The sequence below is a fragment of the Odocoileus virginianus genome, chromosome 11, assembly GCF_023699985.2.
Source record: "Odocoileus virginianus isolate 20LAN1187 ecotype Illinois chromosome 11, Ovbor_1.2, whole genome shotgun sequence".
Lineage (NCBI taxonomy): Eukaryota > Metazoa > Chordata > Mammalia > Artiodactyla > Cervidae > Odocoileus > Odocoileus virginianus.
This window is the reverse complement of record NC_069684.1, coordinates 24120755-24148622: the sequence shown is the minus strand read 5'-3', so window position 1 is coordinate 24148622 and position 27868 is coordinate 24120755. Positions and strand designations below refer to the sequence as shown.

Here is a 27868-nt window from a genome sequence, read left to right as displayed (position 1 = left end):
AAGCAAGAGAGTTCCAGAAAAACATCTATTTCTGCTTTATTGATTATGCCAAAGCCTTTGACTGTGTGGATCACAATAAACTGTGGAAAATTCTTCAAGAGATGGGAATACCAGACCACCTGACCTGCCTCTTGAGAAACCTATATGCAGGTCAGGAAACAACAGTTAGAACTGAACATGGAACAAGAGACTGGTTCCAAATAGGAAAAGGAGTACATCAAGGCTGTATATTGTTAACCTGCTTATTTAACTTCTGTGCAGAGTACATCATGAGAAACGCTGGGCTGGAGGAAGTACAAGCTGGAATCAAGACTGCAGGGAGAAATATCAATAACCTCATATATGCAGATGACACCACCCTTATGGCAGAAAGTGAAGAAGAACTAAAGAGCCTCTTGATGAAAGTGAAGAGTGAAAAAGTTGGCTTAAAGCTCAACATTCCGAAAACTAAGATCATGGCATCCGGTCCCATCACTTCATGGCAAATAGATGGGGAAACAGTGGAAACAGTGACTGACTTTATTTTTCTGGGCTCTAAAATCACTGCAGATGATGATTGCAGCTGTGAAATTAAAAGACACTTACTCCTTGGAAGGAAAGTTGTGACTAACCTAGACAACATATTCAAAAGCAGGGACATTACTTTGTCCACAAAGGTCTGTCTAGTCAAGGGTATGGTTTTTCCAGTAGTCATGTATGGATGTGAGAGTTGGCATATAAAGAAAGCTGAGCGCAGAAAATTGATGCTTTTGAACTGTGGTGTTGGAGAAGACTCCTGAGAGTCCCTCGGACTGCAAGGAGATCCAACCAGTCCATCTTAAAGGAGATCAGTCCTGGGTGTTCATTGGAAGAACTGATGTTGAAGTTGAAACTCCAATACTTTGGCCACCTGATGCAAAGAGCTGACTCATTTGAAAAGACCCTGATGCTGGGAAGGATTGAGGGTGGGAGGAGAAGGGGATGACAGAGGATGAGATGGATGGATGGCATCACCAACTCAATGGACATTAGTTTGGGTGGACTCTGGGAGTTGGTGATGGACAGGGAGGCCTGGCGTGCTGTGGTTCATGGGGTTGCAAAGAGTCGGACATGACTGAGTGACTTAACTGAGCTGAATTGAGTGTCGGGGTGACCTCAGGCTCTCTGCCTTTCTATCTATATTTCATTTCATATGAAATATAGTTGACCTTTGAACAACATGGGTTTGAACTGTCTGAGTCTGCACATACATAGATTTTTTTCCATAAATACTACAATACTACACAATCTGATTGGTTGAAGCAGATGACAAATCGTGGCTATATAATGTCAATTATGATACTTGAGCATCTGTGGATTTTGGTGTCAGTGGTGGGTCCAAGAATCAATTCTCTGTGGGTACTGAGGGACTAATGTGGTCTTACCTATACTCATTATTTTGAAGCTATCATGGCCTCCTTTCTGTTTCTCAGTAAGCCTTCTCTTAAGTGGCAACCCACTCCAGTACTTTTGCCTGAAAAATCCCAGGATGGAGGAGCCTGGTAGGCTACAGTCCATGGGATCAGATAGGAGTGAGCAGCTTCTCTCTCTGTCAGTTCAGTTCAGTCATTCAGTCGTCTCTGACTCTTTGTGACCCCATACACTGCAGCATGCCCAGGCTTCCCTGTCCATCACCAACTCCCAGAGCTTGCTCAAACTCATGTCCATTGAGTTGGTGATGCCATCCAGCCATCCCATCCTGTGTCGTCCCTTTCTCCTCCTGCTTTCAGTCTTTCCCAGCATCAGGGTCTTTCCTAGTGAGTCTGTTCTTCACATCAGGTGGCCAAAGTAGTGGAGCTTCAGCTTTAGCATTAGTCCTTCCAATGAATATTCAGGGTTGATTTCCTCTAGGATTGACCAGTTTGATCTCCTTGAAGTCCAAGGACTCTCAAAAGTCTTCTCCAGCACCACAGTTCAAAGGCATCAATTTTTCACTGATCAGTCTTCTTTATGGTCCAACTCTTACATCATACATGACTACTAGAAAAACCATAGCTTTGACTAGATGGACCTTTGTTGGCAAAGTAATGCCTCTGCTTTTTAATATGCTGTCTAGGTTTGTCATAGCTTTTCTCCCAAGGAGCAGGCATCTTTTATAAACATTTCATGGCTACAGTCACCATGTGCAGTGATTTTCGAGCCCAAGAAAATCAAGTCTCTCACTGCATTGTTTCCCCATCTATTTGCCATGAAGTGATGGGCCCAGATGCCATGATCTTAGTTTTCTGAATGTTGAGTTTTAAGCCAGGTTTTTCACTGTCCTCTTTCACCTTCATCAAGAGGCTCTTTAGTTTCCCTTTGCTTTTTCCATAAGGGTGGTGTCATCTATATATCTGAGGTTATTGATATTTCTCCCTGCAATCTTGATTCCAGCTTGTGTTTCATCCAGCCCAGCGTTTCTCATGATGTACTCTGCGTATAAGTTAAATAAGCAGGTTGACAATATACAGCCTTGACGTACTCCTTTCGCAGTTTGGAACCAGTCTCTTGTTCCATGTCCAGTTCTAACTGTTGCTTTTGACCTACATACAGATTTCTCAAGAGGCAGGTCAGGTGATCTGGTATTCCCATCTCTTGAAGAATTTTCCACAGTTTGTTGTAATCCACACAGTCAAAGGCTTTGACATATTCAATAAAGCAGAAATAGATGTTTTTCTGGAACTTTCTTGCTTTTTCTATGATCTAACAGATGTTGGCAATCTGATCTCTGGTTCCTGTGCCTTTTCTAAATCCAGTTTGAACATCTGGAAGTTCTTGGTCCATGTACTGTTGAAGCCTAGCTTGGAGAATTTTGGGCATTATTTTGCTGCTACTCCTGTGAGATGAGTGCAGTTGAGTCTGGGGGCACAGACTCCCGATGGGCACAGGCAAAACCTTGTGCTCCCCAGGACCCAGGAGAAAGGAGCAGTGACCCCACTTCAAACTGAACCAGCCTTCTCTTACATCTTGGTTTTTGATTGGATTGGCCAAGAAGATTGTTCGAAATATCGTGGAAAAATCCGAACAAACTTCTTGTCCAACCCAGTATTTGCTATTTCTTCTACATGAAGTTCTTTCTCCCTAGTTCTTTCCATGATTTGCTCATCATTATTATATCCAAATGTCGATTGGATCCGTATTGCCTCCTGCCTTCTCAGCATCTTTTCCAGTGCTTATTCCAATGTATGATCCTAATTTACTTTCTTCTGTATTATTTAACACATCAGTAAGAATGTTAGGTCTAATTGGCCCTACATTCATCTCACTATCTATTTAGTCTCTAGTTCCCATTACAATTTCTGTCATGTAGTAGGGACTCATTAAATATTTGTTGAGTCTATGAATGGCAGGTGTCCCTGTAGGAGTCAGCCATGTGAAGGCAGGTGATAAGTGCTAAGACCTAAAGTGGGAAAGAACTTTACATGACTAAAGAGCTGTAATGAAAAAGTGACAGATGCAAGGGTGTATCAGGTGTTTAAGTCATGGCTGGGAGTTTGGATTTTATTTGAATTTTAGTGAAAAGATTTTAGTCTGGAGCTTTAATGTAATCCAACTTAGCTTTCCAAAAGATTTCTTTGGCTGCTCAGTTAGTAGATTAGGGAGGAGAAGACTGGAAGGAGGAGATGGGTTAGGAGACTGTTATAATAGGTGAGATCATGGCTTGGATTAGGTTTGTAAAACGGATGTGGAGAAATAGATGTGCGGTTTATTTTGAAAGTGAGATTGACATGACTTGGTAATGAGAGGAATAAAGAAGCAGAGATGAATCAAGGATCATAATCAGATTTTTTGTTTGTGCAACTTAGTAGAAGGTGGTGTTCTTCAGAAATGGGAAATCTGAATAAGAAACAATTTTGGAGGAGACATTAGGAATTCCACTTGGGTCACACTTTAAGATACTGATAGAATTCCACATGAAGATATCAAAGAGTTGGATTTGAAATCAGGAATTTAGAGGAGACATTTGGGTTGGGATAGAAATTTGGGAGACTTTCAAAATATATAGATGCTATTTAAATCTTTGGCAATAAGAGTGAGTGGCAAAGAATCAGAGGAAAAAGCTCAGAATTTGGGGAATTTCCAACATTTAAATGTCAAGTAGAAGAGTGGCAACTGAAAAGGTTTTGGAGAAAGATTGGCCATAGAAAGAACACCTGAAGTGTGTAATGTCTTGAAAATAAAGCTTTCATGGGGCAGCCGGAAAGTTAAAAACTTGGCTGCTAATACATACTCCATTTTCAGAAACATATAATATGCAAGGGCTTCCCAGGTGGTGCTAGTGTTAAAGTCCCTGCCTGCCAATGCAGGAAACATAAGAGACATGGGTTCGATCCCTGGGTCAGGAAGATAACCTGGAAATGGCAGCCCACTCAAGTGTTCTTGTCTGGAGAATTCCATGGACAGAGGGAACCTAGTGGGTTACAGTCTATAGGGTTGCAAAGAGTTGGACACAACTAAAGTGACTTAGCACACACACATAATGTGCCTTTGGAGGACAGATGAATGTGCTTGAAGGTTTTTAAAAAAGAAGTATGTTTACATGCCTAGCAGAAATAAATGAGAGCTAGGCCTTGGACATAGCAGTAATTATTCTTTGTTTTGATATTATTGGAAAGTTTGATTTTTCAGTAATGTTAGGAAGTAATTCTTTCAATTGTGACTTGAAGCGGAAAAGTAATTTTTTTTCTCCTTTTTTGCTGAGAGTAATGGTGTTAGTGTCACCTAATGGCAAAATGAGATACTGCAACCTTTTTTTTTTTATGAGGAAGTGAACAAAATAACCTAATTAGAAAGAGAAAAAGAACATTTCTGGGGGAATTTTTTGGCATGGGTCAGACTTACCATGGTTACAAGGTCCTACATTCTTCAGCACTGGTCTACTTGTCTGCTGAGAGGGCTCAAACAAACCTTGTGCGCACCAGGGCCCAGAGACCCCACAGAGACTGAGCCAGAACTGTGTTTGATGTCTCTTGTAAAGTTATGGATCAGCAGTGGCCTGCCAGAGGGGCAGGGGCTCTGGGTGCAGCAGACCTGGGTATGGCATAAGCCCTCTTGGAGGAGGTCGCCATTAGCCCCATCATAGAGCCACCAGAACTTACATAGGACTGGGGAAGCAGACTCTTGGAGGGGACAAACAGAACCTTGTGTGCACCAGGACCCAGGAGAGAGGAGCAGTGACCCCACAAAAGACTAACCCAGACTCACCCGTGAGTGTCCAGGAGTCTCCAGCAGAGGCGTGGGTCGACGGTGGCCTGCTGCAGGGTCAGAGGCACTGAGTGCAGCAGTGCCTGGGTGGGACCTTTCAAAGGAGGCTGCCATTACCTTCACTACCTCCACCATAGTTTGGCCTCAGGTCAAACAACAGGGAGGGAACACAGCACTTCCCATCAGCAGAATTTAATTAAAGATTTACTGAGCATGGCCCATCAGAACAGGACCCAGTTTCCCCCTCAATCTGTCTCTACCAGCAGGAAGCTTCCATAAGCCTCTTATCCTTATCCATCAGAAGGCAGACAGAATAGAAACCACAGTCACAGAAAACTAACCCAACTAATCATAGGGACCACAGCCTTGAATAGCTCAGTGAAACTATGAGCCATGCCATGTAGGGCCACCCAAGATGGATGGGTTATCTTGGAGAGTTCTCACAAAACGTGGTCCAGTAAATCCATGGCTGATTCATGTCAATGTATGGCAGAAACCACTACAATATTGTCAAGTAATTAGCCTCCAACTAATAAAAATAAATTAAAAAAACCACCAAAAAACGTGGTCCACTGGAGAAGGGAACGGCAAACCACTTCAATATTCTTGCCTTGAGAAGCCCATGAACAGTATGAAAAGGCAAGAAGATAGGACATTGAAATATGAACACCCCAGGTCGGTAGGTGCCCAATATGCTACTGGAGAAAAGTGGAGATATAACTCCAGAAAGAATGAAGAGACGGAGCCAAAGCAAAAACAACACCCAGTTATGATGTGATGGGTAATGGAAGTAAAGTCCGACGCTATAAAAAGCAGTATTGCATAGGTACGTGGAGTGTTAGGTCCATGAATCAAGGCAAATTGGAAGTGGCCAAACAGGAGATGGCAAGAATGAACATCGACATTTTAGGAATCAGTGAACTAAAATGGACTAGAATGGGTGAATTTAACTCAGATGACCATTTTATCTACTACTGTGGGCAAGAATCTCTTAGAAGAAATGGAGTAGCCATCATAGTCAACAAAAGAGTCCAAAATGCAGTACTTGAATGCAGTCTCAAAAACAACAGAATGATCTCTGTTCGTTTCTAAGGCAAAAACCATTCAGTATCATGGTAATCCAAGTCTATGCCCTGACCAGTAATGTTGAAGAAGCTGAAGTTGAATGGTTCTATGAAGACCTACAAGACCTTCTAGAACCAACCCCCCAAAAGATGTTCTTTTTATTATAGGGGACTGGAATGCAAATTATGAAGTCAAGCGATAACCTGTATTAACAGGCAAATTTGGCTTTGGAGTACAAAACGAAGCACGTCAAAGGCTAATAGAGTTATGCCAAGAGAATGCACTGGTCATAGCAAACACCCTCTTCCAACAACACAAGAGAAGACTCTACACATGGATATCACCTGATGGTCAATACCAAAATCAGAATGATTTTATTCTTTGCAGCCATAGATGGAGAAGCTCTATACAGTCAGCAAAAGCAAGACTGAGCACACTGTGGCTCAGATCATGAACTCATTGCCAAATTCAGACTTAAATTGAAGAAATTAGGGAAAACTACTAGACCATTCAGGTATGACCTAAATCAAATCCCTTATGATTGTACAGTGGAAGTGAGAAATAGATTCAAAGGATTAAATGTGATAGACAGAGTGCCTGAAGAACTGCAGACAGAGGTCCGTGTCATTGTACAGGAGGCAGGGATCAAGACCATCCCGAAGAAAAAGAAATGCAAAAGGCAAAATGGCTCTCTGAGGAGGCCTTACAAATAGCTGTGAAAAGAAAAGAAGTGAAAGGCAAAGGAGAAAAGGAAAGATACACCCATTTGAATGCAGCATTCCAAAGAATAGCAAGGAGAGATAAGAAAGCCTTCCTCAGTGATCGATGCAAAGAAATAGAGGAAAACAATAGAATGGGAAAGACTTGAGATCTCTTCAAGGAAATTAGAGGTGCCAAGGGAACATTTCATGCAAAGATGGGCACAATAAAGGACAGAACTGGTATGGATCTAACAGAAGCTGACGATATTAAGAAGATGTGGCAAGAATACACAAAAGAACTATACAAAAAAAGATTTTCATGACCCAGATAAACACGATGATGTGATCACTCACCTAGAGCCAGACATCTTGGAATGCGAAGTCCAGTGGACCTTAAGAAGCATCTTTGCGAACAAAGCTAGTGGAGGTGATGGAATTCCAGTTGAGCTGTTTCAAATCCTAAGAGATGATACTGTGAAAGCACTTCACTCAGTATGCCAGCAAATTTGGAAAACTCAGCAGTGGCCACAGGACTGGAAAAGGTCAGTTTTCATTCCAATCCCAAAGAAAGGCAATCCCAAAGAATGTTCAAACTATCACACAGTTGCACTCATCTCACATGCTAGGAAAGTAATACTCAAAATTCTCCAAGCCAGGCTTCAACAGTACATGAACTGTGAACTTCCAGATGTTCAAGCTGGTTTTAGATAAGGCAGAGGGACCAGAGATCAAATTGCCAACATCCACTGGATCATCGAAAAAGCAAGAGAGTTCCAGAAAAAACATCTGCTATATTGACTACACCACAGCATTTGACTGTGTGGATCACAATAAACTGGAAAATTCTTCAAGAGATGGGAATACCAGACCACCTGACCTGACTCTTGAGAAACCTGTATGCAGCTCAGGAAGGAACAGTTAGAACTGGACATGGAACAACAGACTGGTTCCAAATAGGAAAAGGAGTCCATCAAAGCTGTGTATTGTCACCATGCTTATTTAACTTCTATGCAGAGTACATCATGAGAAACACTGGGCTGGAAGAAGCACAAGCTGGAATCAAGATTGCTGGGAGAAATATCAATAACCTCATATATGCAGATGATACCACCCTTATAGCAGAAAGTGAAGAAGAGCTAAAGAGCCTCTTGATGAAAGTGAAGAGGAGAGTGAAAAAATTGGCTTAAAGCTTAACATTCAGAAAACTAAGATCATGGCATCCGGTCCCATCACTTCATGGCAAATAGATGGGGAAACAGTGGCTGATTTTATTTTTCTGGGCTCCAAAATCACTGCAGATGGTGATTGCAGGCATGAAATTAAAAGACACTTAGTTTTTGAAAGGAAAGTTATGACCAACCTAGACAGCATATTCAAAAGCAGAGACATTACTTTGTCCACAAAGGTCGTCTAGTCAAGGGTATGGTTTTTCCAGTAGTCATGTATGGATGTGAGAGCTGGACTATAAAGAAAGCCGAATGCCAAAGAATTGATGCTTTTGAACTGTGGTGTTGTAGAAGACTCTTGAGAGTTTTGGGGCTGCAAGGAGATCATGCCAGTCAATCCTCAAGGAAATCAGTCCTGAATATTCATTGGAAGGACTGATGTTGAAGCTGAAACTCCAATACTTTGGCCACCTGATGCGAAGAGCTGACTCATTGGGAAAGACCCTGATGCTGGGGAAGAGTGAAGGCATCACCAATTTGATGGACATGAGTTTGAGTAAACTCCAGGAGTTCGTGATGGTCGGGGAAGGCTGGCGTGCTGCAGTCCATGGGGTTGGAAAGAGTTGGGTTCGACTGAGCAACTGTACTGAACTGAACTTGTCCTACCTCTCTGTCATATTACCCCCTTTGTCACTGAGCAGATTGTTTAACATACGGTTCTTTTTTTTTTTTTTTTACTCTTCCTGGTTTCAGCTCAAATACTACCTTCCTTAAAGTCGTCTGTATACTCCTTACAGCTCCTCTTTATTAGGCTGTTGTGTTTTCTTCATAGGCTGTTGAATGATTTGGGATTTCCTTACTTACTTGCCTGCTTGTTTCCTCACTAGCTGTAAGCTCCAGGAGAGAGGAGGCATCTTGTTTGCCTTACTCACTCGTGTAACCTGAAATGCGGAGTATAGTGACTCTTACATAGTGTACATATTCAGTTAAATTTAGTTGTGTGAATATTTGGATTTCTGGAAGTGATAGAGAATGTTGAGTTTCTATGGTGTGAAGTGAAAGTGAGCTGCTCATGGACTCTTTGCGACTCCATGGACTTTACAGTCCATAGATTTTTCTAGGCCAGAATATTGGAGTGGGTAGCCTTTCCCTTCTCCAGGGGATCTTCTCAACCCAGGGATCAAACCCAGGTCTCCCACGTTGCAGGCGGATTGTTTACCAGCTGAGCCACCAGGGAAACCCAAGAATACTGGAGTGGGTAGCCTATCCCTTCTCCAGCAGATCTTCCTGACTCAGGAATCAAACCGGGGTCTCCTGTACTGTAGGTGGTTTCTTTACCAGCTGAGCTACTAGAGATCTATATAGAAAACAGTACTGAGATCAATATAGAACACGGTATTTGAATACTGCTGCATGAGTGCAATGTGAAAGCTTTGCTCCACTTGCCACCCCCGCCCCCACTCCCCACTTTCTGCTTCCTATAGATAAGTGGTTTTGTGTCTGGAAAGGAAAATATACATGCCTTAGAATGTTGAATTCTGTATTAATCAGTCAACTTAAGTGACACAGAAAAAATATTTTAAGGTACAGTACTTATTAGTGTGAGGAGATAAGTTGTGCAGACATTTAGATTTGGTTATAAAGTCAGCAGTGAATGTATTTTTGTTTGTGTGTTAATTTGTACATACTTCTAGTTTATTATTTGTTTTTCTTTTTTTTTTCATATTTATTAAAAAGAACAAAAAGTGTTTCTCAGAGAAATATAGAGTGCGCCTAATAGTAGTAAATCCTTTTAGTTGAGATATGGGCAGGTTTGTGTTGTTTTTCAGGGAACAATATGGTTCTTTTAGTCTGGAAACTCAGGGTACATCTCTCTCATGTGGCCCAGTCCAAGAAGGTAGACTCCCTAGTTTTGAGATGATTCTGTCTAGCCAGCAGAATTATTTGCCTGAACCATGTTTAAAGGCCCCCAAAATATTGATCCAGGTACTGAGTAGTTCATGTTTTTATTTACCAGTGTTTTTTTTTTTTTCTTAATCTTAGTGGTTTTGACCAGGTGGATGTGGACAGAGAAGCTTGCAGAACTGAAATGGAGGTCAGAGCTTCATTACAGAAGGTTAGTGGGTCATCGGATTCTGTGACTACACTCAACAGTGAAGAATTTGTTTTGGTTCCTCAGCATGGAGGTGATACTTCTACAAAAGATGATGAAAAACCAGAACTGAAGGTATTTTTTCCTTTTCTACAAATGATATTATTTTAAATTATTCTTTTTAACTAGGTGCAACTTATTTTAGGAAGTGTATACAATCCAAAGTTTTTCCTCAAATACTCACTTTGAGAATAGAATCAACGTTTGATTTATCCAGAGACTTAATTGTTAGGTTTGTTATTTTTAAAGTTTTTTATTTTTGGTTGTTTATCTTTTAGAATTCAGAAAGAAGAAATAGGAGGGAGAAAAGAAGAGAAAGGATAATTGGCAAGTTAGACTTAATGGTTAAATCTTACATCAGTTTAATTTATCTGGATACTTTTGTCTCTCTTACTGCTGCTGGGTTTTTTGTTTTTTTTGCTGCTGCATTTTAAAAATTACTTATTTAAATATGTAGTTATGTATTCCTTTCACTTGAGAGACTTTGCTTTATGATTTTTATGCTTTAAGTCAGCTTGTAGCATTTATCTGTGTGATTAACACTTGTCTGAATATTTTTTAAGTATATGTTTTGTGATTTTAGTCATTGAGTTTTTATTTAGACGTGGTCCTTTTTATTTTTCATTTTTATGTTCTGTTTTTATTAGGCAGCTTAACGTTTGAGTTATCAAAAAAGTCTTTCTTTGAAGCTGTGTACCAATTCAAGTATGTATTTGATATATATTTTTTATTCTTGCAAACATATATATGTATGGTCTTTGACCAAATGAAAACTGTTTTCTTATTTATAAATGATCAACAAAACCAAACAAACCCAGGTATACATCTATGGGAATTGCATAACCACCTTCTAGATATAGGGAGAGAGAAATTAGCCCAAAATGCTGTATATTATTTATGACTTGTATTTAGTACTAATTATGATACAAAGGTATGTTAGTATGTTAATCTAATAAAATATCAATCTAATAAAAAATTTTACGTCTAATTTTGTAAAAATTAGATGATTAAGTACTCATTTTACATTATGTTGAGGATATATAGTTTTATAATTTCATTAAAATAGTCAAAAAATTCCTTTATATTTATTGAAATATCTATATTTAAATAGCTATTTAAATTCATTTAATTCTGTTTTGACATAAATGTGCTTAAGACATTTATTTACTTATGCTTGGTGTGTCTCACTTTGCTTTTAAGAAAAAGGTCAGCCAACTCAAATATAAGGAAATTACTGATACTTCTTGGCTACTCTAGCAAAATTTGTAAAGAAATCATAAGCATATTTATGTTACAATAACATAAAATATGACCTTTTAAATGATATTAACACTATATGTTGTCTATTTAAACTTATCCATTTTTCTCTTTAAAACACATAAATTTAGGATTACTTGATTTTTAGAATGTGTTACTGAAAGGTAAAAAAAGAAAAAAAAACCCAAAAATCTCTGTAAGTAAGATCTTAGACCAAATATAGTTAGAAACTTATTTGGGTGTTTCTGGGGAATCCTTTTCTGAAACTAATAGTCCTCTATTGTTTTTTGTTTTTTTAAACTCAGGATTTTCTGTCATATCTCATGAAATTAGGTACAACTGATTCTTGGTATTCAGTAACTTTTTAAATTTAAATATGTTCTAGAAATGCAGTATTTTTATTAAGCTCTAGGACCATATTATGATTTTAAGGAATTGTTTTCCTTTGTCTGTAGATAGTTTCTAATGGTAATGAACAACTGGAAAAAGCCATGGAAGAGATTTTGAGAGATTCAGAGAAGGGGCAAAGCAGCCTTCCTGTTGATTGTCCAAGTTCCAGTGAGATTTCAGACCATTCATTTGGAAATATTTCAGCCAGACAAACAAATAAGCCATCTCTTCAGTTAATTTTGGATCCATCAAATACAGGTACTGTATTGAACTCTTAGAAACTGTAAGAGAAAAAGTGATGATGAAAATTTTAAGATGAAAATCAGAAAATTTTATTAGCTTAATTTTCTAAGATCAAGGCCACCAGCTTTACAGTTCTGGTCGAGAGTTCCCACTTTGGTTCTTAAGCTTCTGTTTGTATCTCTACATGTAAAATCAGTCTCTGTGTTGTTTGAGGACTGATGTTATGTCTGGGTACTCACTTTACCTATGGTACTCAGTTTACCCATTAATTTCAACCATGAAATTAAAAGACACTTGCTCCTTGGAAGGAAACTGTGACAAAACGAGACAGCATATTAAAAAGTAGAGATGCCACTTTAACAACAAAGGTCTGTATAGTCAAAGCTATGGTTTTTCTAGTCGTCATGTAGAAATGTGAGAGTTGGACTGTATAGAAGTTTGAGCTCTGAAGAATTGATGCTTCAAATTGGGGTGCTGCAGAAGACTCTTGAGAGCCCCTTGGAATTCTTGGAGATCAAACCAGTCAATCGTAAAGGAAATTAACCCTGAGCATTCATTGTAAAGACTGATGCTCAAATTGAAGCTCCAATACTTTGGCCACCTGATGTGAAGAGCCAAGTCATTGGAAAAGACCCTGATGCTGGGAAAGATTGAAGGCAGAAGGAGAAGTGGGTGGCAGAGGATGAGATGGTTGGATGACATCACCGACTCAATGGACATGAGTTTGAGTAAACTCTGGGAGTTGGTGATGGACAGGGGAGCCTGGTGTCCTGCAGTTCATGGGTTCACAGAGTTGGACAAGGCTTAGCAACTGAACAATGACTTGGTGTATAATAGATCTTCAATAAATGCTTAACAAATGAATAAATTCTTGGGTATCAAAGAATAATTAATATATGCATTCTTTCATATGATATGCCTTCTTAGTCAGTTTAAATAGTTATTTTAAATTCTAATTTGTGAAAATTCTAAGTAAAATAGCATATCAACTCCATCAGTGTAATAGTACTGTAAAAGTGTTTATTACAGTATAATAAATGATAAATACATGCATGAATAAGTAGGATTTATAGTAGGAATACCAGCCTTATAAGTGAAAATGATTTTACGTCAGGAAAAGGCAGATCCACCCCAACCCAACCCCTACTGGTTTAAACACTGGAAGTGTGGTTTGATCTAGGTTCTGGTAATATTTCTTTGTAAACTACTCAGCTTTGATCTTCTCCATGTCATGGAGACAGAAGTTAGCAGCAGAAATTGATAAGTAAGGCTAAATGATTTGTTTATACCTGGTGGTTGAGAGAAAGGCTCTGGTGTTTTAACCATGGAACAAAAAGTTGTGACTATCACTCTGATTGGACCAACTGAACCATTTTGTTGTGGTCAAGGGAATGACATGAATCGATACATGCTGGTCTTGGTTATATTCAGATTCCTTACTAAGTTACTCTGCAGAAGAGATAGCATCCTAATTGATTTAAGGCTGCATGATCCATTTCTGAATGTTTATGTAGGCTCAGTGTAGATGTAGGACAAAGTGCTACAAGCTAGCTAGCTTGTGCCTCCTGCAATGTGAGGACACAGCAAAGAGATGCTGTCTAGAAAGTGAGCTCTCACGAGACAGCCATTTGCCAGAGCCTCAGTTCATGGACTTTCCAGCATGCAGAGCTGCGAGAAAGAAATGTCTTGTTGTTTGTAAGCCACCCATGTGGTATTGTTACACAGTAGCCTGAAAGAACTAAGACAAGACTTTTCAGCTGCCTCTTCATAGTTGCAGTTTTTGTTAAGAGAATTCTTGTGGTCAATTTAAAATAACTCCTAACTTCAATGTTAAGGAACTACCTGGAAAGTATCTATATTAAAATGGGCTGAAGTCAATATTAAAGATATGTAGTTTGCCAGTGATAAAATTGAATAGATAAATGCTTTTGTTTAAACATCGTTGGTTTAACTCATTGGTTAACTTTTTGGTTTTTTTTCATTTGATGATCATATATCCTGGCTACTTGGATTCAGTTGTACGGGGAAGTTTTGCTAATTTATGGCAATATACTAAAATACTGTTTGCTTACATAATGAGTCTTCTCTTTCATGCTCTTTGTTACTCTTTGCATCTTTCTGCTGAGGAAGGGATAATACAATTGAAGAAGAATGACTTGTATAGAACTGAATTTAAATTTACAGGGATATGAACTTATTGCAGTGGTGTGTGATTTTACTAGATTTAAAAGTATTGGCTTGCTAAAAAATATTTTATCATTTGTCTCCTTAATCCAGGATTTCCACTCGTCATGAGTTTTGTCTATGTGGAGGCTGCAGTTATGATACATTTAGTTGTGGATAGAATAGGATCCAATAGTGTCCAGAGATGTGTGTTTGCCATTACTTGGTTGCTGAAAGGATCACTAACTCTAAAAAATTTCATTTATTTACTGATTGATTTGTTTGGTATGTTATTGAGTGTTTAGACTTTTAGAGACTGTTACAAGTGCTGGGAATAGAAAGAGGATAGAACAATTCTTTGCCTTGAAGAGCTGATACTCTCTATAATTAAGAGCAGAATATACTTCATTTTGCTTTTAATTTGTTCTATTTTAGACCTTTTTTAGAGATTCTCCTGGAGAAGGAAATGGCAACCCACTCCAGTACTCTTGCCTGGAAAATCCCATGGACGGAGGAGCCTGGTAGGCTACAGTCCATGGGGTTGCAAAGAGTTGGATGCGACAGAGCAACTTCATTTCACTTAGAGATTAAAACATACTTGGAGCTCAGACCTGGGTTTGAATCCAGGCTCTGTCTGTGGCTTGGGCAAGTTATTCAACTTCTCTAACAGTAAGTTATCTCATCTGTAAAATAGAGATAAAATAGAAACCGTTTCATAGGGAAACTTAAATGATACCATCCATATCATCCATAGAAAGTATTTTGTATTAATAAAATGTGTGGCACAAAGTGAATACCAAATAACATGTTTTCATCATCAGTAGTTCTGGAAATCTTGAACCTCAAAATAAAATTACACACAATTTTAAGTCTGAGCCCGATAGTTATAACACAACTGCTTTAAATGGGCCCTGGGCAGGGTGTAGGCCTTTTATCTCCTTTGATGTACCTAACCCCTGGAATTCTGTGGAGCAGTCAGTGTTGTTTGAATAGTTGTTTTCTTTGAGTACTGTAAAGATGTTCTGCTGTCTTCTCTTCATAGTTTCTGATGAGGAATCTGCAGTCATTTGAATCATTTGTTGTTCCCTTATTTGTAACATGTTGTTTTTCTCTGTCTACTTTTAATATTTTCATTTTCCAGCAGTTTGATTATATGGGTATGATTTTCTTCGAATTTATCTTTATTGATGTTTATTGAGATTTTTGAATCTGTAAATTTACATCTTTTATGAAATTTGAAAGTTTTTTTTGTGCATAGTCTTTTCCTCTAAGACAACAAAAGTGTTATATTTTCCTACAATTCGTAAGACTCTTCATTGTTTCCCAGTCTTTTTTCTCTCTTTAGTTTAGATCTGTTGATCTGTGCTCCAGTTTACTGACTGTTAGTCCAGTTACCTCCTTTCTTTTGAGCCCATCCAGTGGATTTTTAATTTTAGATATTCTGTCTTTCTGGTTTTAAATTTACCTTGTTCCTTTTTACATTTTCTGTTCCTCAGCTGCAGATTTTAATATTTTTATTCATTCTGAATTCTTTCACCTTTATGCCACAGAGCATGGTTGTAATACCAGTTTTAAAGTCTTTTTCTGATGCTTACAGCAACTGCATCTTTTGGGGATTGGTATTTTTTGATTGCTTTTTTCCCTTGACAGTTGGTCACCTTTGTTTGATTTTTGTTATCGTTGTTGTTGTTAAGTAATTGAATTTTTTTTCAGACTTTCTTTTTTTTTTTTTTTTTTTTTAGACTTTCTGATTGTTAGATTTGAGATTGTATTTCCAGGTAAAATCCTCTGAAGACAATGTTGATTTTATTTTAGCAGGCAGTTCAGTTGGTTGCATCCAGACTGCAAGTTCTGTCTTGCTTTCTGGTCCCAAAGTCAGTCAGTTCTAAAACCTTTGCTATGCTTCTTTGGTCTGTTCCACACATGTATAGCATGGTGGTGAACCCCAATACTTATGTTAGTTCATACACAGAATTAGGGGATTGCCTATTCCAACTCACGGTTTCCCCCATACTCTTTGGCTTCTTGGGGCCCATTTTCCTTCTTTCCCTAAGTAGAAAGATGGATTTCTTACTTAGAGTTTTTGTTACTTTGTGCTGTTTTGTGGTCTTGTATGACGAGAGTGGTGAGAGAAAAGAAAGAAAAAAATAGCAGAGGCCTCCTTTTTCTTTTTGAACCACAAGAGTCTTGCCCCTTGCTTGGACTACTGAAAAGTAGTTTCTTTTCTTCTCCCTGGAGTTCTGGATGCTCCATTTTCTCCCCCAGTCCCCCACACATGCCCCCTCTTCCCCCAACACACACACACACACACACAGTGCTGCAGCTGTGTCATTGGGGCTGGCCTTGTGGTGGAACTGGGAGAGAGGAGAGAGAGAGAGAGAGAGAAATGTTATAACTCCCCAAACACCCTGCGGTTTACAAGGACTCCTTTTTCTGTTTTTTAGCCAGACAGATTGGATTTCTCTCGTAGTTTTCTTGCTCACTGCACAGTTCTGCAACTTGGCCTGCCCTTAGATCAAATATGAGATATAAAGGATGAAAAAATATAAAAGGAAATTCAGTACTATACTGGTAATCCTTCAGGTTTTCACTTCTGTATCCAATTTGTCTATTGTTACTTGCTTTTAAAACAAAACAAAACAAAAACAGTCCTAAGGTAGTTACTTTTTATATTCTGCCCAGTGTTTTTAGTTAATAGATAGAAGCTGTAGTAGACTTGTTACTTTGGCTTGACTGGCTCAGTTTGAGGGTCTTCAGTTCTGCTGGTTTTTGCTTCAGGTGTTTTGAAGCTCTGGTATGAGCGTCATAGCCACTTTTTAAATTATATTTTTCTTATAAATTGACCCTTTTGTTATTGTGCAATGTCTGTTTTTCTCCTGTTACTGTTCATTGTTTTGAAGTCTGATTTTTCTGGTACTGATATACCCATTCTGGTTTTCTTAGAATTAGTGTTTACGTGGTGATTCTGTTTGCATGGTATATCTAATTTATTTCCCCTCTCCCTCCTTTTCTTCCTTCCTCTCTCTTTCTTTCATCTTTATGGAAATCTTGGTGGCTGAAGTGTAGGTAATAAATTGGAGGAAAGAAGAACTGAAAGTTACTGCTGTAGTAATTTGGGTAATGAGTATGGAGCCAAAGAAAAGTAGGATGGATTCAAGAGTTATTCAAGATATGAATAGTTGAATAGATGTCTAATGAATTCAATTTTAGACATACTAACTTATAAGATTTCCAAATGGATATAATCAGCAGTCTGTTGTATTTTAAAGAAGTTAAACAGTAAGGAAAAAGTCATATTTATGACTTTTGGTGCTCTTCAGTTTCCCTCTAGTTTCGTTTTTCTTTAACATTCTTATTATGTTCTTTATAATATAAGGAACTTCTCTAACATTCTTATTTTCTTATGCAAATTAGAATTAGTTGTTATATTCACCAAGAGAATACTTCATTTCAGCTCTTGCATTTTTTGGCTCTAGAATTTCTTTTGGTTCTTTTTTTCTGTCTTCCGTTTTTCTCCTTCTTTTGTTAGGTGTTTTTCTTTAATTTCTCTACCATATTTATAATAGTTATTTTAAAAGGTCTTGTCTACCAGTTTTGCCATCTGTCGTTTTTGGATCGATTTGTGTATTGCTTTTGTATTTGGAGTCTACAGAGTTTCATGAATGTGTGCATTACACAGATTTTATAAAATATTAATTTCTTTAGAAAGCTTTTCCTGCACCTTCCCTCTTTTGTAGGACTCCAGTTACACATAAGTTAGACCATTTGAACTACTTGATCTACCATGTTCATCAGTCACTGAAGCATAGTTTTACCAGTGGCTCTTGCACGTAATTGTTTTTGCATAAGTACTTGCTCAGTTAACAAAATTCATTCTGCATACACACACATAACATTAACATTCAGCCTTAAAGTGTATTTGTAGTTTTTTCTTTCTTTCTTTTTATATTGTATTTGTAGTTTTTTGTCTCTTTTGAAATACAGTACACTGAACGGATTCAAAGTAGGGAGAAACATGCTTCAGTGATTGAAGAACATGGTAGATGAAATTCTTCATTTTGAATGACTTTAGTTTTTCAATAGAAAAAAAAGTGGTGAAGGGTGCATGATTTAGTTTTTGAAATATTTGAAAACTGTGGTGGGGAGGTTGAAAATGGCTTTTGTGAATTACATATTAATATCCTGTAAGTATAATCCTGCTAATGAGAGTTAGACCGTGCCACAAGGATCTAGTTTGGGTGAGACAGGCATGCTTAATTTTGTATAGCATGGATATGGGTAACAGGAAGAGTTGGAGACTAGCTGAATGGGAATTTTAGGTGTGGATGGGAATAGTGTGGAGGGGAAGCTTTACACTACCTGATATATGCAGATGAATGCTCTCTAACCACAGTTGGGACTTTGCTACGTGCATGCTTTGCTAGAATTAAAGTGGATTTTTTAAAAAAAGAATTGGAGCATTCATAGGATAATTCATCAAAATAATTACTTTGAGGAAAAAATTTTCATTGGGATACTTACATAGTTTGTAGAAGCCAGCAAGCCAGGATGGAACAAAATAAGGAGTTTGACTTTTGTTGATAATAATGTGAGATGGAATATCTTAACATTGTTGACTTTTGCTTAGGAAATTAGGCTGCTTAATAAATGTAATGTTATTTTCATTATTTTTTGGCACATTTACACTGTTTTTAGTATATTTTTTTTCTCCTCAATGTTTTATATCATTTGAACTCTGTATTTTTGACTTTTTAAAATACAAAGTTGAGATTTTTTTCTTTTCCTTTAAAGAAGTTATAGATAAGTAAGATAATACTTTGAGAGATTTGAAGTACAAAATGGCCAATTCCAGAACTCATAAGATATAGGATAAACATTAAAATAAGTGAAAACACAGAGAGGCCTAAATTTTTTTAAATTTGAAAACATTCACTGGATCATTGAAAAAGCAAGAGAGTTCCAGAAAAACATCTACTTCTGCTTTATTGACTATGTCAAAGCCTTTGACTGTGTGGATCACAATAAACTGTGGAAAACTCTTCAAGAGATGGGAATACCAGACCACCTGACCTGCCTCTTGAGAAACCTGTATGCAGCTCAAGAAGCAACAGTTAGAACTGAACATGGAACAACAGACTGGTTCCAAATAGGAAAAGGAGTCCGTCAAGGCTGTATATTGTCATCCCGCTTATTTAACTTATATGCAGAGTATACCATGAGAAACGCTGGGCTGGAAAAAGCACAAGCTGGAATCAAGATTGCCAGGAGAAGTATCAGTAATCTCAGATATGCAGATATGGCAGAAAGTGAAGAAGAACTAAAAAGCCTCTTGATGAAACTGAAGAGGAGAGTGAAAAAGTTGGCTTAAAGCTTCAACATTCAGAAAACTAAGATCATGACATTCGGTCCCATCACTTCATGGCAAATAGATGGGGAAACAGCGGAAACAATGGCTGACTTTATTTTTCTGGGCTCCAAAATCACTGCAGATGGTGATTGCAGCTGTGAAATTAAAAGACGCTTACTCCTTAGAAGGAAAGTTATGACCAACCTAGACAGCATATTCAAAAGCAGAGACATTACTTTGTCAACAGAGGTCTGTCTAGTCAAGGCTATGGTTTTTCCAGTAGTCATGTATGGATGTGAGAATTGGACTATAAAGAAAGCTGAGTGCTGAAGAATTGATGCTTTTGAACTGTGGTGTCCATCCTAATGGAGATCAGTCCTGAGTGTTCTTTGGAAGGACTGATGTTGAAGCTGAAACTCCAGTACTTTGGCCACCTGATGCAAAGAGCTGACTCATTGGAAAAGACCCTGATGCTGGGAAGGATTGAGGGCAGGAAGAGAAGGGGACGACAGAGGACGAGATGATTGGATGGCATCACCAGCTCAATGGACATGAGTTTGGGTGGACTCTGGGAGTTGGTGATGGACAGGGAGGCCTGGCATGCTGCGGTTCATGGGGTCACAAAGAGTTGGACACGACTGAGTGACTGAACTGAAGTGAACTGAATTAGTGTATTTTAATTGGAGGACAGTTACCTTACAATTTTGTGATGGTTTTTTGCCATACACTGATATTAATCAGCCACTGGTGCACATGTGTCCCCCATCCTGAACACTCCTCCCATCCCCCTCCCCACTCATCCCTCTGGGTTGTCCCAGAGCACTGGCTTTGAGTGCCCTGCTTCATGCATCGAACTTGTACTGGTCATCTGTTTTACATACGGTAATGTACATGTTTCAATGCTATTCTCTGAAATCATCCCACCCTCGCCTTCTCCCACAGAATCCAAAAGTCTGTTCTTTACATCTGTGTCTCTTTTGCTGCCTTGCATGTAGGGTCATTACTGTCTTTCTAAATTCCATTTATCTGTGTTAATATACAGTGTTTGTGTTTCTCTTTCTGACTTATTTCACTCTGTATAATAGGCTCCAGTTTCATCCACCTCATTAGAACTGGCTCAAATGTGTTCTTTTTTTATAGCAGAGTAATACCCTATTGTGTATATGTACCACAACTTCCTTATCCATTTGTCTGCTGATGGACATCTATGTTACTTCCTTGTTCTAGCTATTGTAAACAGTGCTGCAGTGACCATTGGGGTACATCTGTCTCTTTCAGTTCTGGCTTCCTTGGTGTGTATGCCCAGCAGTGGGATTGCTGGGTCATATAGCAATTCTATTCCCAGTTTTTTTAAGGAATCTCTACATTGTTCTCCATAGTGGCTCTACCATTCCCACGCTTTTCTCCACACTCTCTCCAGCATTTATTGTTTGCAGACTTTTTGATGGTGGCTATTCTGACTGGCATGAGATGGTACCTCATTGTGGTTTTTTTTTTTTTTTTTTAATTTTTATTTTTTTTATTATTTTATTATTTTTTCCATTTATTTTTATTAGTTGGAGGCTAATTACTTCACATCATTGCAGTGGTTTTTGTCATACATTGAAATGAATTAGCCATGGATTTACATGTATTCCCCATCCCGGTCCCCCCTCCCACCTCCCTCTCCACCCGATCCCTCTGAGTCTTCCCAGTGCACCAGGCCCAAGCACTTGTCTCATGCACCCAACCTGGGCTGGTGATCTGTTTCACCCTAGATAATATACATGTTTCGATGCTGTTCTCTTGAAACATCCCACCCTCGCCTTCTCCCAGAGTCCACAAGTTTGTTCTATACATCTGAGTCTCTTTTTCTGTTTTGCACATAGGGTTATCATTACCATCTTTCTAAATTCCATATATATGTGTTAGTATACTGTAATGGTCTTTATCTTTCTGGCTTACTTTGCTCTGTATAATGGGCTCCAGTTTCATCCATCTCATTAGAACTGATTCAAATGAATTCTTTTTAATGGCTGAGTAATATTCCATGGTGTATATGTACCACAGCTTCCTCATCCATTTGTCTGCTGATGGGCATCTAGGTTGCATCCATGTCCTGGCTATTATAAACAGTGCTGCGATGAACATTGGGATGCATGTGTCTCTTTCAGATCTGGTATCCTCAGTGTGTATGCCCAGAAGTGGGATTGCTGGGTCATATGACAGTTCTATTTCCAGCTTTTTAAGAAATCTCCACACTGTTTTCCATAGTGGCTGGACTAATTTACATTCCCACCAACAGTGTAAGAGGGTTCCTTTTTCTCCACACCCTCTCCAGCATTTATTGCTTGTAGACTTTTGGATAGCAGCCATCCTGACTGGTGTGTAATGGTACCTCATTGTGGTTTTGATTTGCATTTCTCTAATAATGAGTGCTGTCGAGCATCTTTTCATGTGTTTGTTAGCCATCTGTATGTCGTCTTTGGAGAAATGTCTGTTTAGGTCTTTTGCCCACTTTTTGATTGGGTTGTTTGTTTTTCTTGTATTGAGCTACACGAACTGCTTGTAAATTTTGGAGATTAATTTTATTTGCAATGTTTTCATTCGTTTTTGGGCAATAGATGAAATTATATTGGGAAATTCTACATTAACTTTTGAGTGTTTCTTTTTTCTTCTTTCCTCAGAAATTTCTGCACCCAGACCATCTTCTCCAAGTGAGATACCTGAAGAGGATAGTGTTTTGTTTAACAAACTGACCTATTTAGGATGGATGAAGGTTTCTTCCCCACGTAATGAAGTGGAAGCTTTACGGGCAATGGCAACTATGAAGTCTTCCAGTCAGCACCCCTTTCCTGTTACTCTGTATGTGCCAAATGTTCCGGAAGGTTCTGTGAGGTAAGCGCTAATCTTTTTTTACCATCCTTAGACACGTATGAAGTTATTTTTGGATAGTGGCGATAATATTTTATCATGAATGAGACCTTGGACTTACTTTGGATTCACTTTTACTCTGTAGCTGTGCAGGGCGAACATATTTTGGTTTAGACTGTATTCCTTATTTGCTTGGGGCATTTGTAAAATTTGCTTGGAATACTATAAATGTACCTATAACTAAAAATACCTATGATTTGTGTTTCACCTTGTCATTTAACAGTGATTCAGAAAACGACTGTTCCCTAGATTTTAAGCTCTTCACATCAGACTGGAAAGAAGCAAAATAGCTTTTTCTCATATGCTTTGCTGGGAGTAATTTTTAATGTCATCTGAATCTTGAATTTCTTTTTTCTTTTTTTGGCCTGGCTGTATTTATTTGTTTTGCATAGTATCTGGAATGAATTCATCACATTATTAGTTGGAGAGAGTTACGGCCAGCATATGTGGTGTGTTGTGCTCTGTGGATATGTAAATACAACCCATTTATTTTATTTGGGCTCCCCTGGTGGCTCAGACAGTAAAGAATCTGCCTGCAATGCAGGAGACCCACGTTTGATCGCTGGATTGGAAAGATATCCCTTGGAGAAAGGAATGGCTGCCCACTCCAGTATTCTTGCCTAGAGAGTTCCACGGACAGAGGAGCCTAACAGGCTCCAGTCCTTGGGCTTGCAGAAGAGGTGGACACGACTCAACAACTAACACTTTATTTATTATTTTTACTGGAGTATAATTGCTTTGCAGTGTTGTGTTTGTTTTCTGCTGAACAGCGAAGTGAATCAGCTATATGTTGAACCTTGGGTTTCTTTAACTGTAAATCAGATACTGTTACTTTCCTACATTCAGCCTATCAGTGGCCTCCAGTCACACTTGTGATTATTTTTGAAGTTCTCTCTTACCGTGTCTGGCCCTTATGATCTGCTTTGACCCGATCATCTCCCCCGCCCTCTCTGTTCTCTCACTTCTGTCACTACGTGTGCTTCATTCATTTGCTCTGTTCCTCTCACAGTAGCCTCTCTGTCCTTGCTCACAGGTAGTCAGGAGTCCTCCCTTGGGGCTTTTGTGTGGTCTCTACTTTGCCCAAACAGGCTTTCCTTGGTTTTCCAGTGACTCTTTCACTTCTCTCCAGTTTCACCTCAAGAAACCTTTTATTGAAAGAAGTCTTTTTTTTCTCCCTGTTTTTCTTAATAGAGTTTACTTTTGAGAGTGATTTTAGGTTCACAGCAAAATTGAGCAGAAGGTACAGAGACAGCCCATATCCCGGATAGGCACCCCCACCTCCCCCAAACACACACTTCCCTCACCATCAACGTCCTCTTCCATGTGGTACATCTGTTACAGCCAATGAAACTACACTGACGTATTTTAGAAAGTCCATAGTTTACATTAGGGTTCCCTCTTGGTGGTGTACATGCTGTGAGTTTGGACAAATATATAATGACATGTATCCAGAGTTAGAGTGTCATGTAGAGTGCTTTCCCTGTCCTGAAAATCCTGCCTTCTGCCAGTTCATCTGTCCTTTCCTGCAGCCCCTGGCAACCGCTCATCTTTTTGCTGTCACCATAGCTTTTGCATTTTCCGGTAAATTATATAGTTGAAATCATGTAATAAATAGCCTTTTCAGGTTGGCCTCTTTTACTTAATAGTAGACATTTAACTTTCTTACATGAATTTTTGTGGCTTGGTAGCTCATTTCTTTTTAGTGCTGAATAATGTGCTATCGTCTGGGTGTACCACAATTTATTTATCCATTGGCCTATGGAAGGATGTTGCGATTGCATCCAAGTTTTGGTGATTATGGATAAAGCTTCTGTAAACATCTTTGTCCAGGGTTTTAACTCATTTGAATAATACCAAGGAATGTAATTGATAGATCATACAGTATGCTTAGTTTTGTAAGAAATTGTCAAACTATCAAAATAAACCTCCTTTGATCATATCATAACCATAGTTCTTTGCTTTCACTGGGCCTTTTTTCCTTCAAAGAACCTTTCTTTGCCTTGATATTACATCTTTGTTTGTTTGTTTATTGTTTCTCTTCCTCGCTAGAATGTAAATTCTGTGGAAGCAGGTTATTGGTATTTCTTCCTGCTGCAGTTTCATTGTCTGGAGCAGTTTTGGTCCATAGCAGGTTTTTAGTAAATATTTGCTGAATGAACCCATAAGTGAACCAAGTCTAGGAGATTAAGTCAAATGTGTCTTCAGTTCATTTCAGTCACTCAGTTGTGTCTGACTCTTTGTGACCCCATGGACTGCAGTACACCAGGCTTCCCTGTCCATCACGAACTCCTGGAGCTTACTCAGACTCATGTCCATTGCGTCAGTGATGCCGTCCAACCATCTCATCCTCTGTCGTCCCTTTCTCCTCCCTCCTTCAATCATTCCCCGCATCAGGGTCTCTTCAAATGAGTCAGTTCTTTGCATCAGGTAGCCAAAGTGTTGGCCTGTACTATTCTCTGAAGGCTGATTTAAATCTTTTTCAAAATCTTTCTGATTTGCCTCATTCTCTGACGTTTAAAATGTGGGAAAAGCACCAAGTACCAAAATAGTAGCAATACAAATTTACAAGATTTTGGTAAAAATGCTTTGATTTTTCAGGAAAGGGTTTTGTAGATGGACTGTTTGTACAGTATCGCTTATAAGTGTCAAAATACCTTTCACTGTTATCTGTTAAATATCACAGTGCCAAACATGCCTTAACAAAGACTTAGTGTTTTGATTTGCCTCTCTATTCCTAATGGGTACCCCTTAGTTTCACCCCTTGATATCCTCAAGTAGTCTTGAGGTTTTGGATCAATCCAGAATCTTAGGATTTATACAGGGAAAGTCAGAGAAATATTTGAAAAATTCCACAAACTCCTTTTACCTATTAAATTTCATTAAGTTCATCTATGGAACCACTCTGACCTTTTTTATGGTAAGAGAGGTCTTTGTTGAACAGTGAATGACCTGGGACTTAGATAAACTTACAGGTGTTGCTTTAAATAGAAATGAGCTCTCCAGGGATGGTTTGTTCTGTTTTTTTCTGGGTGTTTCTTTTACCATAACAGAACAAGTCTAGTATTTAGAGATGGGCGGCATTGATTTTATCAGGCAGTGTATTCTTGGCTTTGAGATGAAGTGAATTGGATCATAGGACACAAAAGTGAAGTAATTGTGAAAAGAAAGTAAAGAATTTATGTGTGTGTGTATAATAAAAATATGAAGATAATTTGTTTTCTTGGATGATTATTAGTACCAGTTTAGTTTTGTGATTTTAAGAAAATTGTATGTTACTGGCCTAGTAAAACTGCCTTTGTTCTTTGATAGTTAATATTTAATCTCATTTTTCATAACTGTTTTGCAGAATCATAGACCAATCCAACAATGTGGAGATAGCATCTTTTCCAATTTATAAGGTATTGTTCTGTGCACGTGGCCATGATGGGACAACAGAGAGCAATTGCTTTGCATTTACAGAGAGTTCCCATGGTTCGGAAGAATTCCAGATACATGTCTTCTCCTGTGAAATTAAAGAAGCAGTAAGTATAATATTTTGTAGCAATTTGCTATTGAGATGACTCAATATTTGATTTGAGTCAAGTATAGTTGAAATCAAATCAACTATTTGATTTCACTGTCAAATAATTTAGTATGTATGACCATATACCATATTACATAATAAGTTTGGAGTATCTTTCTAAATAGAAAGTTAATATTTGTGATGGCATAGAATGAAATATGGAAATTTAAATCTGGTTACTCTGTGCTCTGAAGTGGTACTCTCAGTTTAACATCTGTAAGAGAAAAATCCCACTTGATGAGCTGTCCTCCCATCCCGCCATGGTGATGATTGCTCAGGCTTAGAAACGAAGAGTATTTTTGCGCCTCTTTTATTGTTTTGCCCAAGTTGGTTGTTCTCTGTGACTTTAAAAAATGTCTATAATAATACCTGTCTCTCTACTGAGCCTTCCACTTAGAGATTGCACTGAGATTGTGTTATAGATCTCTGCGGTTGTCACTTGTGATCATTTATTATGTGCATTTGTTCAGAGGCTGGCTTTTCTTCTATAAAACTGGTTTTAATTGTAAATGCAAATGCTCCCATTCAGCAGAATTGTCCACTTATAGTACTTTGAAGATGCCAGTGAGTTCCTCACACTAATGATTAAATGTTTATTTTTAGACTCAGAGTCAAATGGCTGTTGGGGAAATTGCTTTCTTTTTGGTATCTATTGAATTCTTCTCAAATTAAAAATAAGTTGCACTTTTAGAACTCTGGTAATTATACAGCCATTTCAGAGGAATTAATAAGTGGGTTTGGATGGGCAAATCTCAGGTGTGTTTGCTTTTGGAAATATAGATTGTCAGCAGAAAATGCTAAAAGCAGCAGTTACTCTGTTTTCTCTTTACTGTGAAATGTAAATAAACCATTGTATCGACAGGAGTTCTGAGAGTTTGTTTCTGGCCACAACATGGGAATTCATAGAAATGTGTATTTTTGTGTGTTTGATACTAAGCATGAGCAGTATGTCAGTTGTTATGCCCGGGTGATCGATTTTATTTACACTAAAACAAACGTGTACAGACATGGAAGTTCTCTGTCGGAACTGTGCCCATGTAAGGAGTTCAGATTTGTTTTGTTTGTTTGTTTTAGGTAGTTCTGAATCTATCTAAAATAGTTCTGTTTTATCCATATGTGTATGCTGCATGTATATATATATATGCATATGTTATATATATATATACACACACACACACACACACATACATATATCAATACATATACCAGTATGTATACAGATATGTGTGTACTGACTGCTTGACCAAGTGTGTGATAGAGTGAATGAGTACAAGTGTGTCTGGTACATAGGAGACAGTGAATATAAATATGTTGAAAGAATGTGTGTGTGTTTGTGAATTAGGGGGTCTATTTCTGATCCTTACAACTCCACTACAGAGGTGGGGAAGCAGATGGTAGAATCCTGGCATTTCATGTTGGCAACCATCATTTAACATGCCTGTGTGGATTCTGGATAATTGGCACTCAACAGTAAAAAAATGAACTTTGAAGAACTGGAGAACCTGCTTCTTGGAGAGGCAGAAACACTGCTGTGGAAGGAAATTGAAAGGCACCTGGTTGCAAGCATTTTTCATAACTGATGGTATGAAACTCTCTTTTTGGATTATAGCATCCACTTGTGTATGAGGGGCGTATTTGTCATTTTGAGAGCTTTAACAGTGGGTAAGCAGTGGATAAAATGAGGGGGGGTTTTTTTGGCCTATTTTG

General features: G+C 38.4%; 1 protein-coding gene across 3 annotated transcripts in view; it reads left to right on the top strand.

Annotated features, from left to right (window-relative positions):
- The window catches only part of RABGAP1L (RAB GTPase activating protein 1 like), a 677279-nt gene that overhangs the window by 62554 nt on the left and 586857 nt on the right, over nt 1–27868 (top strand). For 2 of the 3 annotated variants that reach the window (XM_020902280.2, XM_020902281.2), the window contains exons 2-5: nt 10178–10361; nt 11999–12191; nt 22353–22563; nt 25946–26120. In XM_020902280.2, coding sequence (XP_020757939.2) covers nt 10224–10361; nt 11999–12191; nt 22353–22563; nt 25946–26120 — 717 coding nt within the window. In that variant the 5' untranslated portion in view covers nt 10178–10223. Of the gene's footprint in view, nt 1–10177; nt 10362–10933; nt 10992–11998; nt 12192–22352; nt 22564–25945; nt 26121–27868 lie in introns of those variants that run through there. The other variant, XM_070474047.1, reaches the window with a different exon arrangement.